A 26,234-nucleotide genomic window follows, 5' to 3' on the forward strand; every position below is an offset into this window, starting at 1 on the left:
TGCCAAGATTGTTCCTATACAAATTAAGTAGAATAATTTGAAACATCAAAACACCTCTAGTAGGAAGAATCACTACAAGTTGTCTCTAGATCTAGCAAATGCATAGAAGTAGACAAACAAATACATAGAATGGTCAGGTGAAAGATAACTTTAAAATAAGTGCAAGATTTGGATGTTAGAGAAATAACTATATTTGAAATACCTATTAAATTAACTTTTCTTTTTTCCAGACAAAGTAGCCTTAGCACTAAAGACTTGGATACTCATTTGGGATACTCCGCCCCGAAGTTTCTAGCACTGTACCGAGGACAGCTCCATGAGCTCATTACAGAAAATGAACCTTCTTGGGAATGAACAAATTCCCACCTGGCACTTCGGCAGATTTGTTAAAACAGGGAATCTCTACGGTCTCCCTCTGTGCAATCCTGGTGACCTGCCTTTCATTAAGAAATAAATCACCATCTTCCACCCATGTGCTCCTTAGACAGTCATGGTTATCAAACGCCATTCCGGCGTGTGATCACAAACATGGGTGTTTCCGCCTTACCTCGTCTTGCTGTGAGCTGAGCAGCTGCAGTTTCATGTGCTTCATGTAGGCCATGGTGATGGGCATGTTGTAGTCAATCATGCTGGTCACCAACGTGGGAGCCTTCCCATTGTCTGCAAGGAAACGTGCTGAGTGGGTAACGGAAGGGTCCTGCGCCCCACCTGCCCTCTCAGAAGGACTCCGCTTGTTCACACGGAAACGAGACCCCAGAGACGAAGTGTCTAGGACAGTGGTTGGCAAAACGAGGCTTGTGAGCCACATGCGGCTCTTTGGCCCCTTGAGGGTGGCTCTTCCACAAAATACCACGGCCTGGGTGAGTCTATTTAGAAGAAGTGGCCTTAGAAGAAGTTTACGTTTTAAAAATCTGGCTCTCCAAAGAAATTTAAATCGTGTACTGTTGATATTCGGCTCTGTTGACTAATGAGTTTGCCCACCACTGGCCTAGGAGACTGCAAGCATCAGAGATGGATTGTAGAGAAAATAATGAGTCTCTTCAGAGACAAATTCGCACTGTAGGTAAAACAGTTATTTCTAACTTCGGGGGTGGGGGGTATCCTGGGTAACAATGACTGAAGGCGGTATAGTAATTAAGCACAATTATTTGTACTTTGCATTTTTCTCTTTTGATGTAAATGTATTTTATATATGTACTTGCTCTTTTTTTTTTTTTTTTTTTTTGGTCAGTCTATTTATTCATCCTTGAGTAATCTAGCTGTATACTTGAGATTAATTTAATCCAAGAATTGTATAGATTAGGAAAATAAACTTAGATATATTTTAAGGAAAGCTAAAGCCTAATTACAATTTGTATGGAAGAATTTCCAATGAAGGGACTCCATACGATTCATCACTTAGAAATAAGGAGTTCGCAGATTTAAAGGACACCAAAGGAACATCCATTTCCTTGCGAATATGTCTAAAATACCACCAAATACACACCATGCGTGAATATTAAGGCATTATTTTAGAAAAAAAAATATTTTTCACGGTCAACCCTGTCCTTATTGTGAGAGTGGGCACTACACTGTCCTGTGCGTCCACACTCAGAGCTCCCTGGTCCCACCCAAACAGATGAAATGAGGCACCTGTGGAACTGCTTCGTCCACTGCGTTCCCCTTAGGTTCTTACAAGTGTATTTCTAGTATCACATGATCTCACTCATCTAGGGGAAATAATGAACAACAAACTGATGCACAAAAACAGACCTGGATATAGGGAAGCATCGAACAGACTGTCGGACTCAGAGGGAAGGTAGGGGAGGGTGGAGGAAAGGGGGAGAGATCAACCAAAGGACTTGTATGCATGCATATGAGCCTAACCAGTGGTCATGGGCAACAGGGGGGGGGGCATGCATGGGGAGAGGTTTGAGATGGAATGAGGGGGATGAGGACAAATATGTGATACCTTAATTAATAAAGAAATTAAAGAAAATAAAGAACGTAAGGTGCCAATGGCCACCAATGGTCACCGTGACTAAAACCACCTTCAAGCTCACCCTCTGACCCCGCGCTACCTTTGTGATCGGCTCCGTCAGGGTTTAAGTGCATCCTTTTCTGGCACTCGGAGCAGCTCATGAGGAACCGTGTCACAGCCTCTCTGGGTAGGAAGGCGTAGCTCTCTGAGATCTGCAATGGGCCACAGAAGAGGAGTGTGAGTACACAGGCCGACCCCTCGGTTCCACAGAGATGATCACTGTATTTCCAAATAAGACACGTTATTCCATAGAGGCAGGAAGCACAATGGAAGCATGCACTACGAACCATGCATCATTTCCAGAAATATCTATCCAGCTTGGCTGCATGTCTCGTAATCATCGTTAATCATGTGGCGAGGAGGAAAACACAACCACATTGGAATGGATCTCTGTTTGCATTTCTGCGTTGCTTTTAGTAAGAACAATCCCATTTGTACAGGTAGGTATTCTTGTGACTTTTCCTTATTAAAAGATGCCAGCATTGTTTTTAAAAGTTACAGCTAGTGTCAGCAAAATTCTACCCAATTGTACATGCATATTTTAAAATTTCGCCCCCCAAGTAGAAACAATAAACTTGGAGTTTTGTGTTAACAAGCATGTCTTCATTATTGCTGTTCAAAATGTTGTCAGTGGAAATAAAGAGAATGCTAACCGTCCTCATGTATATATTCACTGCAGTGAGTCATCCCGTCCACAGAAAATGACACACATGGAAATGCATCTGGCCACCTATTTTGTTACTTCCTCCATGTTTTATACGTATGTCCCCAGCAGCTCACAATGTCAGAGCAAGCTTTTCCTCTGCCCTACACTGTTTCCAGAACTATGATCTCAAGCCAAGTTAGGCATCCATTCTCCTGTCATTATGTTTTTAAATATTGACTTTCCAAAACCCCAAGCTATTTCTCTCCCCAAAACAAAGAATCTCTGAAGTGAAACGGATAGATTGTCCAATATTCCTAAACCAAAGGTAATGCTGACTCAGTGCTACTAAGAAGTCAGATACAAGGCACTGGTTTTCGGCATGGCACTAGCACTGGTGCATGAAATATGAGATAACCAGACGAGGAGAAAATAAGATGCAAAGAATGCAAATTAGGCACAAATGCCATAGACGATGTCTCAGTTGCATAATGACTGTTGTGAGCACTAATATATTTTAAGTTTGTAGAAAGGAAAAAAAATATGCAATTCCATTCATGGTGACCAGTTTAGTTTCTGCTTCTCCGTGCTACAGAAGCATAGCACCGGGAGACCCTATGTTCAGATCGAGAACTGTAAGCCATGTTTTCCCTGATCTTAATGTTAAAACCAGCTTAAGTCACTTAGCCTGTCCCACTGACTCTCAGGGAAAGAAGCCAAGAGAACACCAGAGAGATAGGGATGAATCTATAATTAGAATCTACCAGGGATGATCCATATACAGGTAATTAGATTTCAACTTAACTAGGATTTGAAGCATGAAACTCTGATTTGTAATATGCTTATCATTTGTAAATTAAGAGGTCTAGCTTTAAAAAAAAATATGTCTTCATATTATACAAGAAAATGTGGAAGAAAAGGCAGAAAATTTATTTCATCAAACTCTTTGTTAGCTATCCTAATATATAAAAAGCCAGGGGCCATCATGACTGAAACAACCAGATGGACAACCGAATGCTGCATGGGGCAACAAGGCCAGAAGGGGGAGTTAGTGAGGGACTGACCAAACAAATGAAAAGCAGGCTACATGGGGTGACCAGGCTGGTGGGGGGAAGGGGGAAGTTGGGGGGAACTAGGCCAGCAGGGGGGCAGTTGGGGGTGACCAGGCCAGTAGGGTGGAAGTTGGGGGTGACCAGGCTGGTGGTGGGGCAGTTAGGGGCAACCAGGCTGGTGGAGGGGCGGTTAGGGGCAACCAGGCCATCAGAAGGGGCAGTTAGGGGCAACTAGGACAGCACGGGGGGGAGAGTTGGGGCAACCAGCCTGGTAGGGGGGCAGTTAGGCATGATCAGGCTGGCAGGTAGAGGTGGTTAGAGATGATCAGGGTGGCAGGGTGGGGGGGCAGTTAGGGGTGGTCAGGCAGGCAGGCAGTCCCAGATTGTGAGAGGTACAAGAGGTACCAGATTGGAGAGGGTACAGGCTTGGCTGAGGGGATTTCTCCCCCACCCCCATGCATGAATTTTGTGCACCGGGCCTCTAATTACATAATAAAAATATATAAACAATTTAAATGCTCATTCACGCTCTTTTATGCTCTCCTTCTCTACACACATGAATTTTATTCCTATTCATTTATTATGCAGAAAGAACTAACACCTTTGCCTGACTTACTTTATCTGACTAGAGATCATTTTTTTTTTCTGACTCTCTGAAAGTATAGATTACCTTAGTGCTAAGCAAAAACAAAATTATGATGCATTCCCAGTCCTTGTACTTTATTATTATTTTTTTTAACTTACATGGAACTAATGGGCTGACCAGTCAATAGAAGGCTCCTTTGGTTTTCACAGAGGATTTCCATTAAGCCTCTCCTCTCCTTACATAAAAGAGAAAGCTTCCGCGGAAGGAAGACAGGCCAGTGATGGGGCTGGAGAGACGCCCCATTGGCTCCCGTGGTCCTGCTGCACGCCCCCCGTCTGCCCAGTGTTTCCAATGCTGGTAAAGCACTTGTATAGGAACCCCCTCCGGACACATTTATGATGGCCCCCCGTTATGATGGGACCGTTATTCAGCACACTGCCTTTCCCTTAGAGTTCCACTCTGAGAAATAATACTGTAATGGTGACAAACACGTGTGTGTCTGTGTGCACCTGTGTGCATGAAGTAATGTAAGGCCCCACTTCGCATCACGGAAAAGGTGCTTAGCAAGTATTCTGTCACATTATTCTCGGCGGTGGTATTCTGGATGGTGTCTGGCGTGCTACTCCGTTATATCCGTGGATAAGGGCTCTTCGGTGGGTGTAGTTTTCTTGGTGCTCAACCCATTTTATGGGGAGACCTGCCACGCTTCTCACTCTCCTCAGATCTTTTCTTCCCCCGCCTCATGCTCGCTGGGCCCACCCACCACCGCCTGCTTAGGCACCCGGAGGAGAAACCCTCCAAACAGAGGCTCCTCATCTTCCACTGAAGCTGAAACAATATTTCTCCTGCCCTGGAGGTGGAGCGGGAAAACTGTTCCTATTTCTTCATCTAGGATCTTCCCAGAACTCTCGGAAATTAAGAGTCCTAGCCAAAACCGGTTTGGCTCAGTGGATAGAGCTTCGGCCTGCGGACTGGGAGGTCCCGGGTTCGATTCCGGTCAAGGGCATGTACCTTCGTTGCGAGCACATCCCCAGTAGGGGGTGTGCAAGAGGCAGCTGATAGATGTTTTTCTCTCCATTGATGTTTCTAACTCTCTATTCCTCTCTCTCTTCCTCTCTAAAAAATCAATAAAATATATATTTAAAAAAAAAAAAAAAAAAGAATCCTAGGCACCCTTCATTACTGGATTCTTAAAGCATTCTTCAAAATGAAAAAAAAAAAAAAAAAAAAGCTTTTAAAAATTCTTAATTGATGGTCATTAGAATTAACTGCATTTTAGGGTTAAAGCCACAGGATGAAACCCTGTCCTTTGATCATGTCCACATCCCTTTGTCCCCTCCTTCTTCAGAGAATGCTAAAGCTTCCATGAGGAGCCTTGTTTGAATGTATAGCCAGGGCTAACTGCCTCTCTGGCCTCGGCTCTAAAGAAAGGCCCTGTTTCCACGAATGTTTGCAATGCTCAATCAACCTTAAACAGATGCTCATAAACGGTGATAAGATGCCGGGACGTGTTCTGCTGGGTTGTCCATTCATCAAAGTCCTAACATCCCACATGCGATAGGAAAAAGCAGCTTGCAGGTAAGACCTAGCGGTAAGGGGCAGAAATGGGAAAATATTTGGATTCGGCTACTTGAGATACCATCTACTAATGCCATCATTAATCACATAAAAGGCTTTCCTCATTCATAAATGACTCCTGCCTTGACCCACTTTTCAAATTGAATCACATCTCTGTTTCTAGGAGAGAAAGTGGACTTTGAATACACAACACAGACCTCTGCTAGAACGTGGGGGAGGAGGACGCTTCACTTGAAAATGTATTCGTGGGAAATACCTCTATATCTGGGGGAGAGAGAGAGAGAGCGAGAGAGAGCGAGCGAGCGCGCGCGCGCGCGCGCCGCTTCCCTAGAATTTGTTTTTGAACACAGAAACCATGAAGGCATCACGTTAGTAACAGAAAGCAAAAGATAACATGACTTGATATTAGTCTTACTCCCTCTGAGCTAAGCTCTAGAAAGGCAACTGCCCTGTGATCGTCACAGAACTGAACATACAAAGGAGGGACTAGAACAGAGCCACAATGAAACAGACGCACTAATGACCTAAGCATGACTCATCAGGTAATTTCTTTATTAGAAATGACATTTTCTACAAATCTAGACTTGTTGCTTACATGTATATATGTATATATACTTTATACTTTTCCCTGTTTTTTTGCACCCATTGTTTTAAACAGTGGCTAAAGCAGATGTTATAGTAATGTTTTGAAAAATAGACCGACTGGTAAAGAGACTAAATGAATTGCCATTGCTAGTACAGGGCAAAGCCAAGAGTTATAAAACTCAACCCTGGATCTCCCAAATCCTGATTTATTTCTATAAATGGAATGGGCCATGGTGGGCTTACCCAACAGACAGAGTAGATGAATGCTTAAGGTCCATGGAAAGCAGGTGGATTGAAATTAACATTTAAAAATTTTATATTTAAAAAAATCCAGAGAACCCTAACCTCATTGGATAGAGCGTCAGCCTGTGGACTCAAGGGTCCCAGGTTCAATTCAGGTCAAAGACATGTACCTTGTTTGTGGGAGGCAGCTGATTGATGTTTCTTTCTCATCAATGTTTCTAACTCTCCCTTCCTCTGTGTAAAAATAATAATAATAAAAAATATATATATATTTAAAACAAAAAATAAAAAACCCAGAGAATCAAAGTATTATCATAGAACAAAGTCAGCACTTAAGAAATTTTCTTAAACTTGAATTATGGCTGAAGATGTGTTGATGCTCTTTAACTTTGAATGAGCTATGGTGCGGGGCGGGGGATGGGAGGGGTGAGATACACGCAGAGTCACGCCATGGCTTGTTTGTTACTACCCACCACTTCTATGGATCCTAATCAATCTGTGTAGTGAACACTGACATTGTTTTCAGTGAAAATATTAAATTCTAGGCCCATTAAGACTGGAATTCATCAGTAATACAGAAAATACTAAACCCTATATAACATAAATTACAAGTAGAAATGATCTCTCCCATCAAAAAATATGGTAATACTTCTACATAAAAACATACCTATATCTATATCATCTATAGCTATAACAATATCTATATCATCTATATCAGAGGTTCCCAAACTTGTTTGTGCCGTAGATCCCTTGCCATGTTTTTCGGTTTTGGGTAGACCCCCTACTTACCTGATATTGATTTTTTTGTAAATTTCTAACTGTAGTGAAGTTTAGTGTTAAAATTTAATAAAAAATAATGTACCTACTTTTCTCCGGCATTCTCAAACAAAATAACACTGATTCACTATAATTTGTATGATACACTACCAGTTTATATTTTTTTAAATATTTTCTCAGCACTTTCCTATTCAAGATTCAGGAAACGAACGAACGTATTTTTCTCACATTCATATTTATAGAGTGACGAATTGAACAAGTCGGTGCAAGTTCGCGAAGCTTTGAGACAAAAATTGGCAAGAATGTTTACTGCGCGTATGCTTGTAACAAGATGATACTGGTATATCATTATGTGCAGGTTTTTATCCTACAACTTACACAATTTTATAAACATATATAATAAATTTTTTACTTCATAGGTACTTTTATAAATAATTTATATGTTTTTATATTATAAGATAATATGATGTAAGTAAATAGGTACTATCAGTGTATGTTGAGATCCACTATCGTGGACCCCCATTTTCATTTCATGGACCCCCAAATTTTTTTTTCGCTGACGTAGACCCCTTGCAGGTTGTCATAGACCCCTGGGGGTCGATATAGACCACTTTGGGAATCACTGATCTATATCTATACTAATCTATATCTAATCTAATATATATAACATCTATACCTATATCTATATCTATATAATCTGTATCTATATCTATATCTATATTGATACCTATATCTATATCATCTATATCTATATCATCTATATCTAGATCTAGATCTATATCATCTATGTCATCTATATCTAATCTATGTCTAATCTATATCTAATCTATATCTATTATCTATAAGTGTATATATCTTATCTATTATCTATATGAATATCTATATCTATACCTATATTTATATCTATATCATTTATACCACCTATATCTATATCTAATCTATATCTAATTTATATCTATATCATCTCTATCTAAGCTAATTTAATCTATATCTATATTATCTATATCTAATCTATATCTAATCTATACCTAATATATACCTACTATCTATAAGTATATCTCTATCTATACCTATGTCTATATCTATATCATCTATACCATCTATATCTATATCTAATCTTTTTAAATCTGTCTAATCTATATCTATATATCTATATCATCTATATATCATATAATCTAATTTAAGCTATATATATAACATCTTTTGCTATAGCATCTATATTGATAGCATCTATATCTATCTATAACATCTATATCTAATCTAATTTTGTCTATATCTATAACATCTATATCTATATTTATATCATCTATACTATATCTATGTCATCTATATCTATACCTATATCTATATCATCTATATCTATATCTATATTTAATCTATAGCATCTATATCTATAACATCTATAGCTAATCTATTTTTATATTATCTGTATCTATATCAATACCTATATCTAGAGCATCTATATCTATATAATCCATATCTATATCTATATCTATATCATCTATATTATATATATCTACTACATGTCTAATCTATATCTATATCTATATCTATATCTATCTTATCTATATCTATATCATCTATATATAATCTAATGCAATCTATACATATATCTGTATAATCTATATCTATACCTATATCATGTATATCATCTACATCATATATATCTATATCTAATCTATATCGAATCTATGTCATCTATATCTATATCATCTATATATCATCTAATCTAATCTATGCCATCTATTATCTATACCTATATCATCTATATATATATCTATATCATCTATATCTATATCTACATATGATATAGATGGAACACCTTTCTGAAAAGTTCACTGACAAATGTCATAATAGAATAGATGACGGGCATTTACCTTGTCCATGTCCCTGGCTTTCTGAAGAAGGAACAGACAGTGCTTTTAAAAACGTGATAAGTATAAAGCCACTTTCTGGCAGTTCTCAAGTGCCACTCACCTTCCTCTCAACACAGCTCAGTTAAGGTAAAAATGACAGTGATCAAAAAAAATTGATATAAAAATAAAAAGTGATGTTTCTCTCTCTTTTCTTTCTGCTCTTTGTAAAATCAATAAAACCTTATCCTCGAATGAGGATTTAAAAAATAAATTCATTTTTTAAAAAGTACACAGAAAGTTTTGTGCTGTATCTATAACATATTTTCAAGTGAAGTCATTTCAATAGGAAAAGTCTGAAATTACTTTAAAATGTGAAAATAAAATTCTGAACCTTAACTATTCCCTGGCCTCTTAACTATTGTAACTTGATGTTTATGCTTACTTCAATATTAAAATGGTTTCTAAAATGAATAGCAGAGTTTTATCTTCAGAAATAAACCCCCTTTCTTCTTGGATGTGAACACATGAAGTAATATAAAGTTATAAAAACTAGCAAAGTTGCCAAAACCGGTTTGGCTCAGTGGATAGAGTGGGCCAGCAGACTGAAGGATCCCAGGTTTGATTTCGGTCAAGGGCATGTACCTTGGGAATGAACTGGCCTGTCTGTCCTGTCCCAGCACAACTGACAGCGTGAGCCCCCATTTCCAACGGCGGTGCCCGACACACTAGGGGTGCCACTGGGGGTGCCACTAAAGGTGCCACTGGGGGTGCCACTAGAGGAACAAGGATGTGCCTGGGGGGGCGGGATTAAGAGCACGTGATACCTGACTATGTAGTCAGGGGCACTGACCTCTGTTCCCTGAGATCAAATGTAATAAACGACAACAGCCAACACCATCATAGCCACGTGGTGGGAATGGATCAAAATCGTAGCTCTTATTTCGGCCAGGTCTGCGTACAATCTATTTCTTGGAGTGCCGCAGCATGTTAGGAATTAGCTTAGGTGTGCCATGAGATGAACAGGGCTGAAAATCACTGGTGTGGCCCACTTGTAAAGGAGTAGGACTTCTCATGGTTAGAAGCCATGCACAGGAGAGCAGTGATCCTTGGTTTAAGATTTGTACCTAATGCATGAGCTGAGATAGAGACACCGCCTGACACTGGTGAATCGGGGGCATGAGCGATCACTTTTTAAAGCAAAACAAAACAAAACGCTGAAGTCCCAATACTGTCCATGTTACTGAACACCAGTGATGGGGCAGGTCCTGGGCAAGGGCTGCATTTGGGGATCAGTTTCTCTGCTCCACACAGTGCCCGGGCGTGGTGTGCTCCGTGTCTGACACTGAGCTTCAGCACAAAATGAAACTGGCCTCACCACAATGTTTTTAAAATGGCCTTCTGCACCTTTGCTTTATAAGAGGAATTTAGAGAATAGCAGTAACATGTTTGTTTTACTGGAATGATGACATTAAAACCGTGTTTTGTGCTAAATACCACACAACAACTTCAATGAAAAATTGGTCTGAAGAGCCAAACCTTTGACATTTTCGCTAATGAACACTCTTGGGATTATAAATAAAGAACAAATCCTATATAATAAAAGCCTAATATGTAAATCAACCAAATGGCAGAATGACCAGTCGCTATGACACGCACTGACCCACCAGGGGGCAGATGCTCAATACAGGAGCTGCCCCCAGACTGCAGGCCCAGGCCAGCCAAAGCAGGTGCCAGTGGAGGCTCCCCAATCACCCCCCTGGTGACCCCACATATCGGCTCTGATCATAGGTCAGGCCTAGGGACCCTAGCCATGCATGAATTTCGTGCACTGGGCCTCTAGTTACAAATAACAGCCTAGTGGAATGTGTTTAGCCTACCATAGGGCTTATGATTTTTAAATATTTAATACTGAGATATTCTGTCACAAACCACCTCTACTGCATATAACTGGATAATGAAATTAGAAATTTATTTTTTAAATGAATTAAGTTAAAATATTCTACAACAGAGCCTGTAAGTCCAGGTGCTATGAAAGGTCCCAAAAGTCCTGACTCAAGCACAGAGCCCACCATAGTCCCAAGGATGCCCCCGTGTGAGGACGTAAAGGCGTGGTCCTGGGCAACATCTCTCATTCAACAAGGAGCACTCTGCCTTCTCTGGTTGGCATGTTGCATGTCTTTACATACTTTTGAAAGGAAGGCATTATGATACACACATGGTTAATAACACTTTTATCCAGAAAACACAAATATACTCTAGTTAAAAGTGCATTCATAGTAATAATTAGACAAAAAGTTGTCCCGTGTAATCAAATATGCATTCACTCTGCACCTCAACAATTTTGCTTCAGAATCCTAACTACTATCTTAGAAAGACTTATGCTATGTTGAATCTCTCAGACCTATAAACAGTTGTTAAATAACCAACTATTACATTTTTGTTAATCCTCACCTGAGGATATTTTTTCCACTGATTTTTAGAGAGTGGAAGGGAGGGAAGGAGGAGGGGGAGAGAGAGAGAAGAGAGAAGCATCAATGTGACACACACATATCCATTGGTTTCCCCCTGCATGTGCCCCTACCAGGGCCAGGGATCAAACCCACAACCCGGGTTCTGCCCTCGACTGACAACCGGACCCATGACACTGCAGTACAGGGGAGGGGAGGACTGACTCTCTAACCACTGAGCACACTGACCAAGGCAATTCCTGTTCTTTAATAATGTCCCTGATTCCCAAACAGGGATGCTGCCAGATTTACACTTTCACCACAGCTTTGCCGCCGCTCCCCTGGCAGAGGTACCCACCCTGTTTGGGTTCCTGGATGTTTTGCTCTGACTCTGGTTCCATTATCTTTTACTCCAATTTGCTATTTTCAGTTCCTATCACTATTTCTTCTTTCTCCTCTGATCCTCTTCCCGCTTCCAATCTCCACACCCACTCATCAACTCCCCTGGCCTACTCTGGAGTGATTTTTAAATAGATTTAAGATTGCCAGCTAAAATACAGCACATACAACTAAATCTGAATTCCAGATAAGCATGCAATATTGGGGCTGACATATTAAAAATTATTGTTTATCTGAAATGCAAATATACCTGGGTACCTTTTTTTTTTAAAATATATTTTATTGATTTTTTACAGAGAGGAAGGGAGAGAGATAGAGAGCTAGAAACGTCGATGAGAAAGAAACCTCGACCAGCTGCCTCTTGCACATCCCCTACCAGGATATGCCTGCAACCAACGTACATGCCCCTGACCAGAATCGAACCTGGGACCTTTCAGTCCGCAGACCGATGCTCTACCACTGAGCCAAACCTGTTTTGGCAATATACCTGGGCATCTTATATCTTGTTAAAATCTGGCCACTTGACAGTGTGCATTTATCTAAGATGAATAAAAATATGGATCAGAGCCTGAAGATGATTTTAAACTTGGAACAAGTGGAGATGTTAGGCAAATTTAAGACGACGCCAGGAGCAGAAGTGAGAAGCGAGGCAATCCGCCGGGGATTTGAAATCGCAGCGCCCAGTTTAAGCAATGTTGCCCAACTTTTGCAGAACAACGCCACAGGTATGAACGCGTTTTGCATACACATTTATGTAATATCATTTCTACTCTCTTCCCTCTCACTTTTTAAAAGTGGTCATGCCCGGCCAACGTGGCTCAGTGGTTGAGCGTTGACCTATGAACCAGGAGGTCATGGTTTCCTTCCCAGTCAGGGCACATGCCCGGGTTTCAGGCTCAGTCTTTAGTAGGGGGCGTGTAGGAGGCAGCCGATCAATAGTTCCCAATAGTTTCTCTCTCTCTCTCCCTCTCTCTCTCTCTCTCTCTCTCTCTCTCTCTCTCTCTCTCTCTCTCTCTCTCCCACTTCCTTCCTCTCTGAAATCAATACAATCAACATATTTTAAAAAATAAAAATAAAGTGGCCACACCCTCTACCCCAACTGGACAGCTGGCTAACAGGTCAGGACAGGCCACGTGAACATCCCTGGTGGGAAGAGAGGGAGGCAGCCCGCCGGCCCACACACATCGGCTGAGTGCGGTACTGAGAGGAGACAGTGGCTCTTCTTCCTGTTTAACGTGAAGGCTGGGACACCCACAGGAGGGCAGAAGCAGGCGGGACTATTTTCAGGCAGCTCTGGCCATAGTTTAGGCCGCTCTGGCCACATTGCAGGCAGCCAGAGGCGATTTGGGAACGTGAGGCAGCTGCAGGACATGCAGGCTGAGGGAAAGGAAGGGAATGTGGAGCCGGGACAGAGGTCAGCACTGTGCGGGGAAGGAGAAGTGGTCCAGAGTCCCAGAGGAGGCAAAAGGCAGATGCTGGGTTTGGGCCCGTGGTCGGCAGCTCATTAACCATTATACAACTAATGGATGCCCGTCACAAAAAAATACCATGCTTGCATGGTCTCCCCTGAAGAGAAAGAGCATCCCAGGAGAGAAATGTTTGGGGTCTAAACCCAGATTCCCAGAAGGAGCAGCTAAGTCACCCTCAGCTTCCCTCAGGATTGATCCCTCGCCCCCTCTCCCCCTACCCCCCATCTCCCACACCAAGGTCAGGGGCAGAGCCACATTCGGACACTGTTGGGCTACCAGTGCATCAGTGCATTGGAGAGGACATTCCCAGGGAAAAAAAGAAAGGGGAGGGGGAGGAGCAGAGTAGATAGATTAGAAAAACAAACAAACAAAAACAAACAAACAGGTAAAGCGCCAGCTGGCCTGGCTCAGTGGCTGCACTTCACCCTCTGAACCAGAAGTCAGTTTGATTTCCAGCCCCAGTTGCGGGCTCGATCCCAGGTTTGGATCGTGCAGGAGGCAGCCAATCCGCAATTCTCTCTCACTCACTGACATTTCTCTCTCTCTCTCTCCCTCTCCCTCCCTCTCTGAAATCAATAAAGATACATTTGGAAAATAGAGGAGGGGTGGTTTCTTTTTGCATAGCGTGAAATGACTGAGACTTACTAATCCAGCTAGTGAATAACCTCAGAGCTGGGAAAGTCATGGATGAAGACAGGGCGGTGGCATCCGTAGGTCAGGGAGGAGCACAGGGGACGCAGAGAGAGAACCTGACTTTTCAGTGGCTAATCATGATTTTTTTTTTTTAAGCTATTTACAGCATCTGGCACCCAAACAACTTCATACAGTTTGAAGTCGTGATTATGTTCAGCACGTTACATATATTATTTCTGAGCTGCAAGACAAACCTAATAATAGTCCAAGCAAAGTCACCCCTCATAGGACTTTCCTCTTCAGGGTGTACGTGCACGTCCAGCTGATATCATAGTGCTCTTCCTATTACACTTTATCCAAATTAATTCCATTCCCAGGTGCCCGCACAGGTGTGCATGTCCTTGCGGGCCTTGGAAAGGTTTTATTTATTACTCGTCACCATGCCATGGAGAACCTGAACCTCTGGATCTGAGTGGAATAGCATTAAATGTCTTGAGTGGCTTTAGGAGCTGCACTGGCTCACTTTCACCACAAGGGTGCACTAACGGAGCAATTTACGTCTAGGCTGGACAGAAAGAGTTAATGATGTTTCTCCAAGGTTAATCCCTTTCAAGGAATATATGAATTTACTGGGATGTTATCGTTTAATATGGAAACTAGCAATGACAGGGTTTGTGATGCTAAGCTGGTGTGGGTTCCAAGCAAACAGCATTGTGTGCTATCTCTTGCTCTCCTGTGACAATTCTAACTACGCTATATGAGAAACAAATCCATTTTGATGAATGGCAGCACACCATTGTTTTAGGATTGCTACTTTATACTCTAATCCCCATGCCACTTGTATCTTTCTTTCTGAGATGTTGTAGAACCTGATTTATTAGTCTGAATAATATTTTTAGTTATCCAAACAGTGGGCCCTGGCCAGCATCACTCAGTGGTTAGTGCTTCGGCCCAAACACCGAAGGGTCGCAGGTTCAATTCCCCAGTCAAGGGCAAGTACCTGAATTGCAGACTCAGCCCCGCTTTGTTGGGGTGAGTGCAGAAGGCAATCAATCGGTGTCTCTCACCTGGATGTTTCTCTCTCCCCCGTCTCCCTTCCCTTCCATTCTCTCTGAAAAATCAATGGGGAAAATATTCTTGAGTGAGGATTTAAAACAAAACAAAACAACAGTGGGACCATTCTAACATAAAAGTGGATTGAATATGATGTGTACTATGTTTAAATGCAATGGCTGTCTTCAATATTTAGAAATCACCTAAGTGAAACCTATGTGTGTGTGTGGGATACATGGGTATGGGTGTGTATCTGATAAAAATAAACCACGTAGGAATTTTTTCCCTCAAAGAGCGAACAGGAAGCACTTGCATTAAATAATGTGTTTGCCTCATCCAGAGCCTCCGGAATGGCGTAAATCCACCCCCTGGTCAATGTGAACATGAGCTGTGCAGGGCCCAGCCTTTCCAGGCCTGGCTACAGCTCCCCTTCAATGACATTATTTCTATTTACGGTAACCTCTTCCTCCTACTGAGCTGGGGTCACAAAGGCAAGGGCTGCACAGAGACGAGGAGAGCTTATGCCTTCAGCAGGGACCTGCTGAGGACCTGCTCTGAGACTGGTCTTCTGCTGAGCCGTGTGTGACAGACACAGTGATATGAAAAACAGACATGGTCTCCCACGAGCAGGGACTGTATGACATTTTAGCATCTACTTGAGCCATAAAAAAAGAAAAGCAAACAAATGGAACTTTACCAAAGTACCATAAAAGACCTATACTGTACCATAAAACATATATAAAAGTGCCATGATATATATGTGTAATTGAGCAATGGTTTATGCTCATACATTTTCCAAGCTAAGCTAGTTACTAAATATACTTTTAAATCACTGACTTAATGCAAAACAGTATCGTGGAGTTCAATATTAGAGAATGTCCTTAAACACATTTAAATTCGCAGTAATTTTAGGTTTTTATCTCTATTTGATCTTCACAACAGTCATTCAATTAAGCCACTTTAGTTTATAACAGTGACATGGAACGAGCAATGCCATCTGCATCAAGAAGGCAGTGCCCACATCTGTTTATTTGCTACACTGCTGGTGCCAACCTGCTCCTCACATTGGTTACCACCTTCACTGTGCCCCCAGCACAGTGATGGCCCCACACACATTCTCATTGGTGTCATTCCTTCAGAGTTTTAAGAAAACTGAAATGTGACCCTCTCATTTTACACCTCAGCAAACTGTGGCCTAAGTTAAAAAAAAAAAAAAAAAAAAAAAAAAAAAAAAAAAAAAAGATTAAATTAATGATTCGGGACTCCTGGGTTATAGTTTAGCGCTGTTTTTCACACCAAAATGGCTACAAATTTGGGGCATTTCATCTTACTATGTGTTGACAAGAATGCTGAGAATGTTAACATGACAAGCTAGCAAGCTAGCAGAAACAGTGCAAGTTAAAGTATCCTACTGAGCAGGAGAGATGATGAACCAATAGGGATTTACTTTATATATTTTTAAGGACAAAAAAAAATGATACTAACTAAACTTTTGAGGTGAAGTGTTCTAGATCTCATAAAATAAAGACTTCCCTTTTTAGTTTTCAGACAGGAACATGGAAATTCTCCATGAGATAGTATTTTTCTGTAGTATGTATCTGGAAAGAAATATTCAATAAATATTGAAAACAAAATTTTTAAATAGAGCCAGTTTTTAATCCCCAACATTTACAGGGAACTCATACAACTTAACAAAAGGAAGATAAATAATCCAATCAAGAAATGGGCAAGGAACCTAAATAGATACTTTTTGAAAGAAGACAGAAGGAAGGCCAAGAGACATATGGAAACATGCTCAAAGTCACTAATCATCTGGGAGATGCAAATCAAAGGGACAACAAGATACCATCTCACACCTGTCAGAATGGCAGTCATCAACAAATCAACAAACAACAAGTGTCATTGAGGATGCAGAGAAAAAGGAACCCTCATGCACTGCTGGTGGGAATGCAGCCACTGTGGAGAACAGTATGGAGTTTCCTCAAAAAACTAAAAATGGAACTCCCATTTGACCCTGTGATCCCAGGAAATCAGAATCACCAATCAGAAAGGATATATGCATGCCTATATTCATAGCAGCACAATTCACCATAGCTAAGATTTGGAAACAGCCTAAGTGCCCACCAGCAGATGAATGGATTAAAAAACTGTGGTACTCCCTGACTGGTTTGGCTCAGTGGATAGAGTGTTGACCTGCGGACTGAAAGGTCCCAGGTTCGATTCTGGTCAAGGGCATGTACCTTGGTTGCAGGCACATCCCCAGTGGGATGTGTGCAGGAGGCAGCTGATCGGTGTTTCTCTCTCATCGATGTTTCTAACACTCTATTCCCCTCCCTTCCTCTCTGTAAAAAATTTAATAAAATATATTTTTAAAAACGGTACATATACACAATGAAATACTACGCTACCGTAAAAAGAAGGAATCCTTACCACTTGCAACAGCATGGATGGACCTGGAGAGCATTATGCTAAGTGAAATAAGCCAGGCAGAGAAAGATAAATACCACATGATCTCACTCATTTGTGGAATATGATGAACAACGTAAACTGAGGAACAGGGACAGATCCAGAGACAGAGAAGCATTGATCAGACCATCAAACCTTAGTGGGAAGGTAGGAGAGGGTGGAGGTAGGGGGGAGAGATCTACCAAAGGACTTGTATGCATGTATATAAGCCTAACCAGTGGACATGGACACCAGGGGGGGGGGGGGGGTGTGTGAGGAAATGAGTGGAGAAGGCGTTGGGGGTTAATGGAGGGATGAGGACATATATACAAATTTAAAAAACAGAGTCAGTTTTTAAATTTTTCCAAAAACTAATTTAACAGAATTCACCTGTGGAAAAGCGTAATGAAATAATTAAAACATTCATAAACTCAATCTAGCAAGAGAACCCCTAACATTGGGAACTCTGCCTTCTTTCATGTTGTCCTTTAGCCTGACAAAACCTTGGCTAAAAGTTACAGGGTGGACTTCCAGGGATAGTGCCACCTACAGGACGCACAGGAAAAATGCAAAGGTTACTGCCATTAGTATCTCCCAACAGGGGAGTGGGAGTGGAGGGGAGGGGGGAGGGGTCGGCAGTCAGAGGAAATTATGTCCACCATATAATTAGGGCAGTGGCAGCCCTGTGCTATTGTCTGTTTGTCCTTCTACCTGGAACATGAGTAGTGACTAGATAAAGAAGAAGTAACTATATTCACATGTTAATCAGATGCCAAGCACTTCACACATCTTAACTCGTGTATTTTACCACACCACAGGTACCATTGTCTCCCTCTAGAGAGAGAGAAAAGGAAATAATTTGCCCAAAGGGACACAGGTATTGTAGAAAGTGCTAGATTTGACATCTGAAACTGAGTTGGTCTGGATTCTAGTCTATTTTCTTTTAGCTAAAGTGGACGCTAGCCACTCTGAATTACACAAATGTAATTCTTGGCAGCTATGCGTGTGAACAACACATGTAGGCTTATTGCATCACACTACAAGGTGTGCATGTGTGTTCACATACACACATACATATGCAGACTGTTCTCCCTATTGACAACACAAATGTTCCCCCTTAGTTCCTGAATTTCTACCAGTTACTCTAGTTTTCTGTTTGTTTTTTCATGAGCCTTAAGACAGAACCTTTCAATGGGATCCTGACATCAGAAAGGCCTGGGAAGGCAGCTGTGCTGAGCCTGTGATGGGACACAAGCCACAAAGACCTCCAGAGAGGAGTGGGCATTCCCTGAAGGGGAACGCAGGACTAGCTGAGGAGAGGAAGATGGGAAGACACACCAGCACCCACCCTAGTTTTGTATAATGTTGCATCATTCATTCTGAAGGGACTCCCCAAATTGTAAGTGCCTGCATTCGATTTTCAGTACAAAAATGCATTTTAAGTTCAAATATATATAACTGAATGACCCACACACTGTCTCCACTCTTTTAATTCAGTGTTTCCCAAAGTGTGGTACGCGTACCCCCAGGGGTACGGGAAGAGTCTGGTGGGGGTATGCGTTGCATCAGAGTTTGGTGGGGATATGCACTGCACCGTGCTTAGCTGCGCCTAATTCTACGTTCTCATGAGTAAGAGGGGTACTCAGCATTATGAAAATTATAAAAGGGGTACACATATGTCAAAAGTTTGGGAAACACTGAATTGTAGATAATCAAGAGTTTACTCTAGTCAAGTCTATTGAAAGACACACATTCAATGGACCAACTACAGTTAATAATGGATACAGTAACGAATAAAGAGAAAGTACCTAAGACACTAAAATTCAACAATGACTGAAAATAACTTATGATAGCCTTCACATATTCCTAAGATGTGTCATTTTGTGTGGATTTCCTTTTCAAAGAACTCATGAGTAACAGAACACATACCTTCCAATTTTATCTACAGCCAAATCAATTTGCAATGAACTTTAAGTTATAGAATGCCTAGATATTTCAAGGAATGATATACTGCAGATAGGTAAAAACAAATAGCATTCAAAGTTAATCCGATATTAAAGAACCACCATTTCCTGCAGAGTGAAAACAAAGAAAGATTTGCAAACAAAGGCAAAGTAAATAGAATGACCACTAAATCTATTGATAATATTATTAAGACAATCTGAAACTCTTTAATGATTAGTTGTATAAGTATGGTTTCTTGGCCATGTAGGAAAAGGAAGAAAAAGGTCAATAAACATAATCATGCATGCTCTATGAGCTAATTAATGAGTTAGAAGTAGAAAAAAATCTTCAATTTAATGGAACCATTGTAATTGCCATAGGTGTCTAGCTAATTCTACTAATAACTAGCCAATCCCTGTATTAGTATAAAGAACTCAACTCTGACCCAACACCACTCCATTTCAAATTGCATTTAGCTTTATGCTCCATTACTTGAACCTTTATATTAATTTTTATCATTAGACTTAAGTCACTGCAGAGTCTAGTACACAGTTTTGCTGGCATTGCAGCAGTTTGGTTTTTTTCTACAATGAGTTATTAGTCCACAAAATGGAAATGTTTCCTAATTAGGATTCTCTATAGAGATACCAGAAGGTAATTGGTTAGGCCAAAAAGAACCTTCATGATATTAGGAAAAGGTTGAAAACACTTTAGATGTAAAAATAAACAATAAACTTGGGAAAGAGAAAGATCTTCAAATAGAATGTTCTCAATAGGAATTAGATGATGTATTAGATGCTGCCTAGACTTTAAAAGTTGGTATCCTGCCCTAATTGATTTTGCCCAATGAATAGACCATCAGCCTGTGGACTGAAAGGTCCCAGGTTCAATTCCGGACAAGGGCATGTACCTTGGTTGCGGACACATCCCCAAGAGGAGGTGTGCAGGAGGCAGCTGATAAGATTTTTCTCTCTCATCCCTCTCTATCCCTCTCCCTTCCTCTCTGTAAAAAAATCAATAAAAACATTTTTTTTAAAGTTAGTATCCTTACCCCAAATTGCAGAAAATGTCTTTATAATGTGAATGCAAAATAATATATGTTAAAGCATGTTTACCAATATACTGAGAGTGTTTAGCATGCAACATGGGAATGGATCAAATTCTCACATTTCATTTCAGAAAACAAAGGTGAGCTATTTGGATCTACGTCTCTGACTCATGTTCCCACTTAAATTTAAGATCTCAATCTAGTGAATTGGAAAGATTAAGTTATTTTAAATTGCTTTTGGCATTTAATCAGATTTGGCTGCCACCCTCCTACAGACAATGAAACCACTCATTTCTTGTTAGCTTTTCATTTAATACAATTAAACTGATGTATGTCTACCTCCCAAAATCCTCTCAAGTTTAGGAAGTTATTTCATGAAAACAGAACTATCCAAGAGTACACAGTTAGTGATATTAGTAGATCCATATGCAATTATTTTTCTATTGCCATCCAGAAATAAAACCCTGGCTTAGGAGACAGGTGAAAGGAGCATTTGCAGGAATATTAGTCGACATAAAATTATCCTAAAGCAGGTAGGCCTCTGCCATTAGGAGTGCCTCCTGAGATATGTAAGTCAAAAGAAAGTTTATGTGGCAGAATTGGGTGAGGAAACCTACCATAGTGCCTGCCCACAAACCATGCAGTTTGGAAACAGCCAAGAAACAAAACCATAGAGAAGGAGAGAGATAAATACAACATGTATTAGGGGTTATTATGCAACTACACAGGCTCGCAATGACCCTGGAAATACAGCAAAAAATAGTTATGGAAAAGAAGCTCTTTTTTTATGCTCAGTAGCTAGTTTTCAAACATAGGTACCTGTATCTGAAACTTTGAGCATTTCACACATTTTTCTGTATCTGAAAAAAAAAAAATGGATCCAGACTGATATTGTGTATCAATATAGCTGAAAACAGTTAATATAAAGGCGGCCAAAAGCAAAGTTCAATAAGAATTCTTAAAAAGCATATTCTTCTGATTGCTGATAAAGTACTTCTGATGTACACTTGGCTCATATTGGAAAAGAATAATTTTACTGTTCCATTTTTTTTTAGAAAGGATGAAATATCGATATTAAGATGATTCCATATATTTTTTAATTAAATAAAAAGCTAGATTAAAGTGTCTAGATCAAATAGTAAGTAACAATTAGACACTTTAGAAATAATATACAACTCCAGCTTGACAATATATATTTCAATATCTAACAGTTAATTAAACCTCCCCTTTACATAATTTATGATATCAACATTATATATTATATATGTGTGTGTGTGTGTATATATCCATTCAAAAATGACCAAGGGCATTAAATATTTTAAAATAACACATATCTTTTAATAACCTATTCTGTAAGAAATGTATACCCTTTGGTACAATGTATTTATATAAGGAGACATTTAAAGAGTACATAAAATTTTCTTATCTATGTGATTCTAAGCATTAAAGAGGAACTATCTAAACATAGGAATATGATTTGAAGGGGAAGACATGTTAAAAATGTAGTGGTAGTACTAATATTCAAAAGTTCCAGCCATATTATGATGCAGTGAATAAATAACACATTTGACTGGGACTACCACATATTATGTATATTTACAGGAAACTATAGGAGACTCATAGAGACAGATTTAAATGACATACAACAGGCTTGGTGAACACATGACCAAAACAGAACCAGTAATAATTAAATTTCAATTTAAATGTTGGGTGTGACCATGAGATGGCCTAATTTATGTCGCAGATAGAATATTTATCCTTACTTAACCCCATTTTAATGATCATTCCTAACACCAAGTTTCCAAAATGCACGCCTCGTCCCCTTTCAGGGCCTCCGTAACTTACTGCTTTGTACGTCCTCTTCTGCCCAGCGTGCTTCCGAATCTGCTCCCCATTGGGCCCTGTCTCCACGTGCATGGAGTAGATGATGTCGAAGAAATCTTCCACCACGGCCACCCGCCGCAGGGACAGCTTCTCATCCACCCCTACGCCATCCTGAAGCAGGAGCAAAGCAAGCGGCACAAAATTAGTGACAAAACAAGTGTATTTAACACAAAGTGAACACAGAAAGTTGCTTAAACAAAAACATTTTCACGCGCTGAACCAGGGGACGTGAGTAACTTTCTCAATCACTGCACTGCACTAGGTCACACACCCAGGGCTCAGCGCTGACGCAGGCTCCCCTGTGAAGAGGAGAGAGACGGCAAAATAGACATTTTCACTGCATTCAGGCAGAACAGGCTCGTTCTCAAAGTGGCCGGAAGCTCTCTTTTCAGCCTCGGGGGCAGACCCTGCCATTTGGCCTGGCATATGTCTACCTTCCAAAGTCCTCTCAAGTTCAGGTAGTTATTTCATGAAAACAAGACTATCCAAGAGTACACAGTTAGTGAAATTAGTAGAACAATATACAATTATTTTCCTATTGCCATCCAGAAATAAAACCCTGTCTTAGGAGACAGGTGAAAGGAGCATTTGCAGGAATATTCAGTTCACTCACATATTCACACACACACAGACGACAACAAATCATCTGGTACAGCAAATAATTTGTAAAAATCTGGAGCTGAAATAAACCTTTGATTTTATCTATTGCCTATTGAATAAATTCACTCGAATTACATAAAATATAGCACACTGATAAACCAAATTATGAACCCTTAATCTGCAACATTCTTCAATATCTTCTAAAGTGTTTGTCATGAACCATTCTTTTTTTTAAAAAAAAGGAAACAACAAAATAACTTGTAAAAATTCAAACAATATTTATGGGAAAAGAAATAAAATAGAACAAAGTAAAAGAAGCATAAATAGAGAAATGAAGTATTTCAACCTAAAATAATACTTCAGCTGAAACTGGTTTGGCTCAGTGGATAGAGTGTTGGCCTGCGGACTGGAAGGACCCGGGTTCGATTCCCGTCAAGGGGATGTATCTTGGTTGCGGGCACATCCCCAATAGTGGGTGTGCAAGAGGCAGCTAATCGATGATTCTCTCTCATCGATGTTTCTAACTCTCTATCCCTCTCTCTTCCTCTCTGTAAAAAATCAATTAAATATATATATATTTTTAAAATACTTCAACCTAAAAAAATTAAAATGTGTGTTTTGAGTGGCAACCCTATAAAAATGCATTAATTTTATACCAGCAATTCGTTTGCAAAAAATAGAAAACGTGTAATTCCACTTCTTTCCAAGATTGATGATTTACCCAAGAACACAGTACTGAGGTCCAAGTGTACGCGTCTTCAATGAGAAGATAACTACAAGTATTCACGGAGCATGTCCGTTCTCCTTCCGCACAAACAGAAGTCTGAGTCCCCAGGCAGCCAAGGCCTTGGGCACAGAGCAGGCTGGGCAGCACTGCCCGGCCATATGCTCCGGCTGCACGGAGCTGCCTGTCAGATGCTGTCTCGCAGGAGTGATTCCACCGCCTCCTCCGGCTGCTGCTGCTGCTTCCCTGGAAGCTCAAACCACTTTCCCTCTAAGGTCCTGATGAACCAGGCCTCACTGAGGCTGCTTGCTTCCCTGCTTTTCTTCTTAAATATATTCTTACTGATTTCAGAGAGAGAACCATCCATGATGAGAGAGATTCGTTGATTCGCTGCCTTCTCCATGCCCCACGCTGGGGATCGAGCTTGCACCAGGACATGTGCCAGGACCAGGAATCCAACCATGACCTTCTGGTTCATGGGTGGATGCTCAACCCCTGGGCCATGCCAGCCGGCCGGGCTCCCCGGCTTTCTCATTATCTCATTGCAATAACATCTATTAATTACGGAGTAAACAAGGACAAAGCAGAAACAAATTTTCTCTCACTGAAAACGGATTGTTTTCATGTAAATGTAAGGCTCATCTGAAGATTTAGTCAGCTGAGCCATCTCCTTTAGTCATCATTGTGGATAACGCAGTATTTGGCTGTGACCGAGCAGCACAAAGGCATCTTTTCGCATCTTCCCTTAACGAACAGACACAATCATTAGCTGAGAGAGTGGCAAAGTTACACCCTTGGTACTAAGAACCAGAGCAAGGCGAACAAAAATGAGTTTTAGAGATGCTAGTATTCATTGAACAAAATTAACAGGTCAAAAGTCATATAGTGTTCCTGGCCGATGGCCTGTAATGCATGAGTATATTTGGAAGAGATGCTAACAAAATAAAAAAATAATTTAAAGCCCTTAGAGCTAAGAAACCCATCTGGTGAGTCAATGCCTCGGGGAGGGAGGAGGAGAAGGGAGAGATAATTTTAGGAAAGCTCTGAGGGTAAGAACTGAGCTAGGTGCATTTGACAACAAAGCAAAAATTATTGACCTAATCACAAGGCAAGGAAGTAAAGCCTAGAAATAAGGTTCTTTATTCAGAATTGATCAGAGGAGCTACGGTAGACTTTCTGTGAGAAGTAAATGTGAACATTAACTAATGAGATGCGGAAGTGTGGTTTTTGTCAATACTACCACACTTCCCCAAGAATCTAAATGCATTCTGTGCCATGATTTGTTGCTATTATTATTGTTGTTATTATTATTATTATTACTGTCACCCACATTCACAATATAAAAGTCTGAATCAGTCTCTTATCCAGTGATCAAATAATTCTACCTGTGAAATCTCTCCAATCTACCCCCCTCCCCTTGTCCTACTGGGCTCCTGATTCACAAACCCAGCAAATGACTTTGGAACCCCCACCAGAAATCACCTGGAGTGCTTGTGCCAAACCTACTTTTGATAATATGTGTGCAGTGCTTAGCCTTGTTTGGACTTAGTGAGGAAGAGTACTTCTATGGGTTAGCATTGCCTACGATGGGTAAACAATATGAGGTGGCACCTCTACTGAATTCCTGCCAACTTTGGCTTAACTTTGGGGACAGCATTCTCTTTAGCACTTTTCCACTGATTTCTCTCTCTTCCAATGTGTCCTCAAAAAGTCCAAGTAATCTTCCTTAAAAATTATAACTATCTCGCTGAAGCCGGTTTGGCTCAGTGGTAGAGCGTCGGTCTGTGGACTGAAAAGTCCCAGGTTTGATTACGGGCAAGGGCATGTACATTAGTTGCGGGCACATCCCCGGTAGGGGGTGTGCAAGAGGCAGCTGGTCAATGTTTCTCTCTCATTGACGTTTCTAGCTCTCTCTCTCTCCCTTCCTCTCTGTAAAAAAAATCAATAAAATATATATTTTTAAAAATTATAACTATCTCTGAAACTAATATATTAAAGGTTAACTGTAATTATAAAAAATAAAATGATGGTAACTATATCAATTTAGGATTTATAAATTTCTACTAGACTCTCACACCTCTAAGATACAATTCATACTCCGTGATTTATTATACATTTAAATATTCTTAATCTGATTCCAATTTACTTACCACTACCCGCCTTGTTTCTTATCATTCCAACATATTCTAATCACAATGAACTCAACTTTCCCTGAAAATTTTTATGAAGTTTCCATACATGACTTACG

At 40.5% G+C, this 26,234-nt stretch overlaps 1 protein-coding gene across 6 annotated transcripts in view; it reads right to left on the reverse strand.

Moving 5' to 3' along the window:
* Positions 1–26,234, reverse strand: part of NOL4 (nucleolar protein 4) — a gene marked incomplete at its 5' end in the record, with an annotated part of 199,607 nt that overhangs the window by 142,046 nt on the left and 31,327 nt on the right. For 3 of the 6 annotated variants that reach the window (XM_084888711.1, XM_084888710.1, XM_084888712.1), the window contains 3 exons: positions 548–660; positions 2,061–2,172; positions 22,624–22,773. In XM_084888711.1, the coding sequence (XP_084744837.1) occupies positions 548–660; positions 2,061–2,172; positions 22,624–22,773 (375 nt within the window). Of the gene's footprint in view, positions 1–547; positions 661–2,060; positions 2,173–21,597; positions 21,664–22,623; positions 22,774–26,234 lie in introns of those variants that run through there. The other 3 variants (XM_084888716.1, XM_084888715.1, XM_084888713.1) reach the window with 3 other exon arrangements.

Source organism: Pipistrellus hanaki (genome assembly GCF_964339955.1).
Source record: "Pipistrellus hanaki genome assembly, chromosome: 6".
Classification (NCBI taxonomy): domain Eukaryota; kingdom Metazoa; phylum Chordata; class Mammalia; order Chiroptera; family Vespertilionidae; genus Pipistrellus; species Pipistrellus hanaki.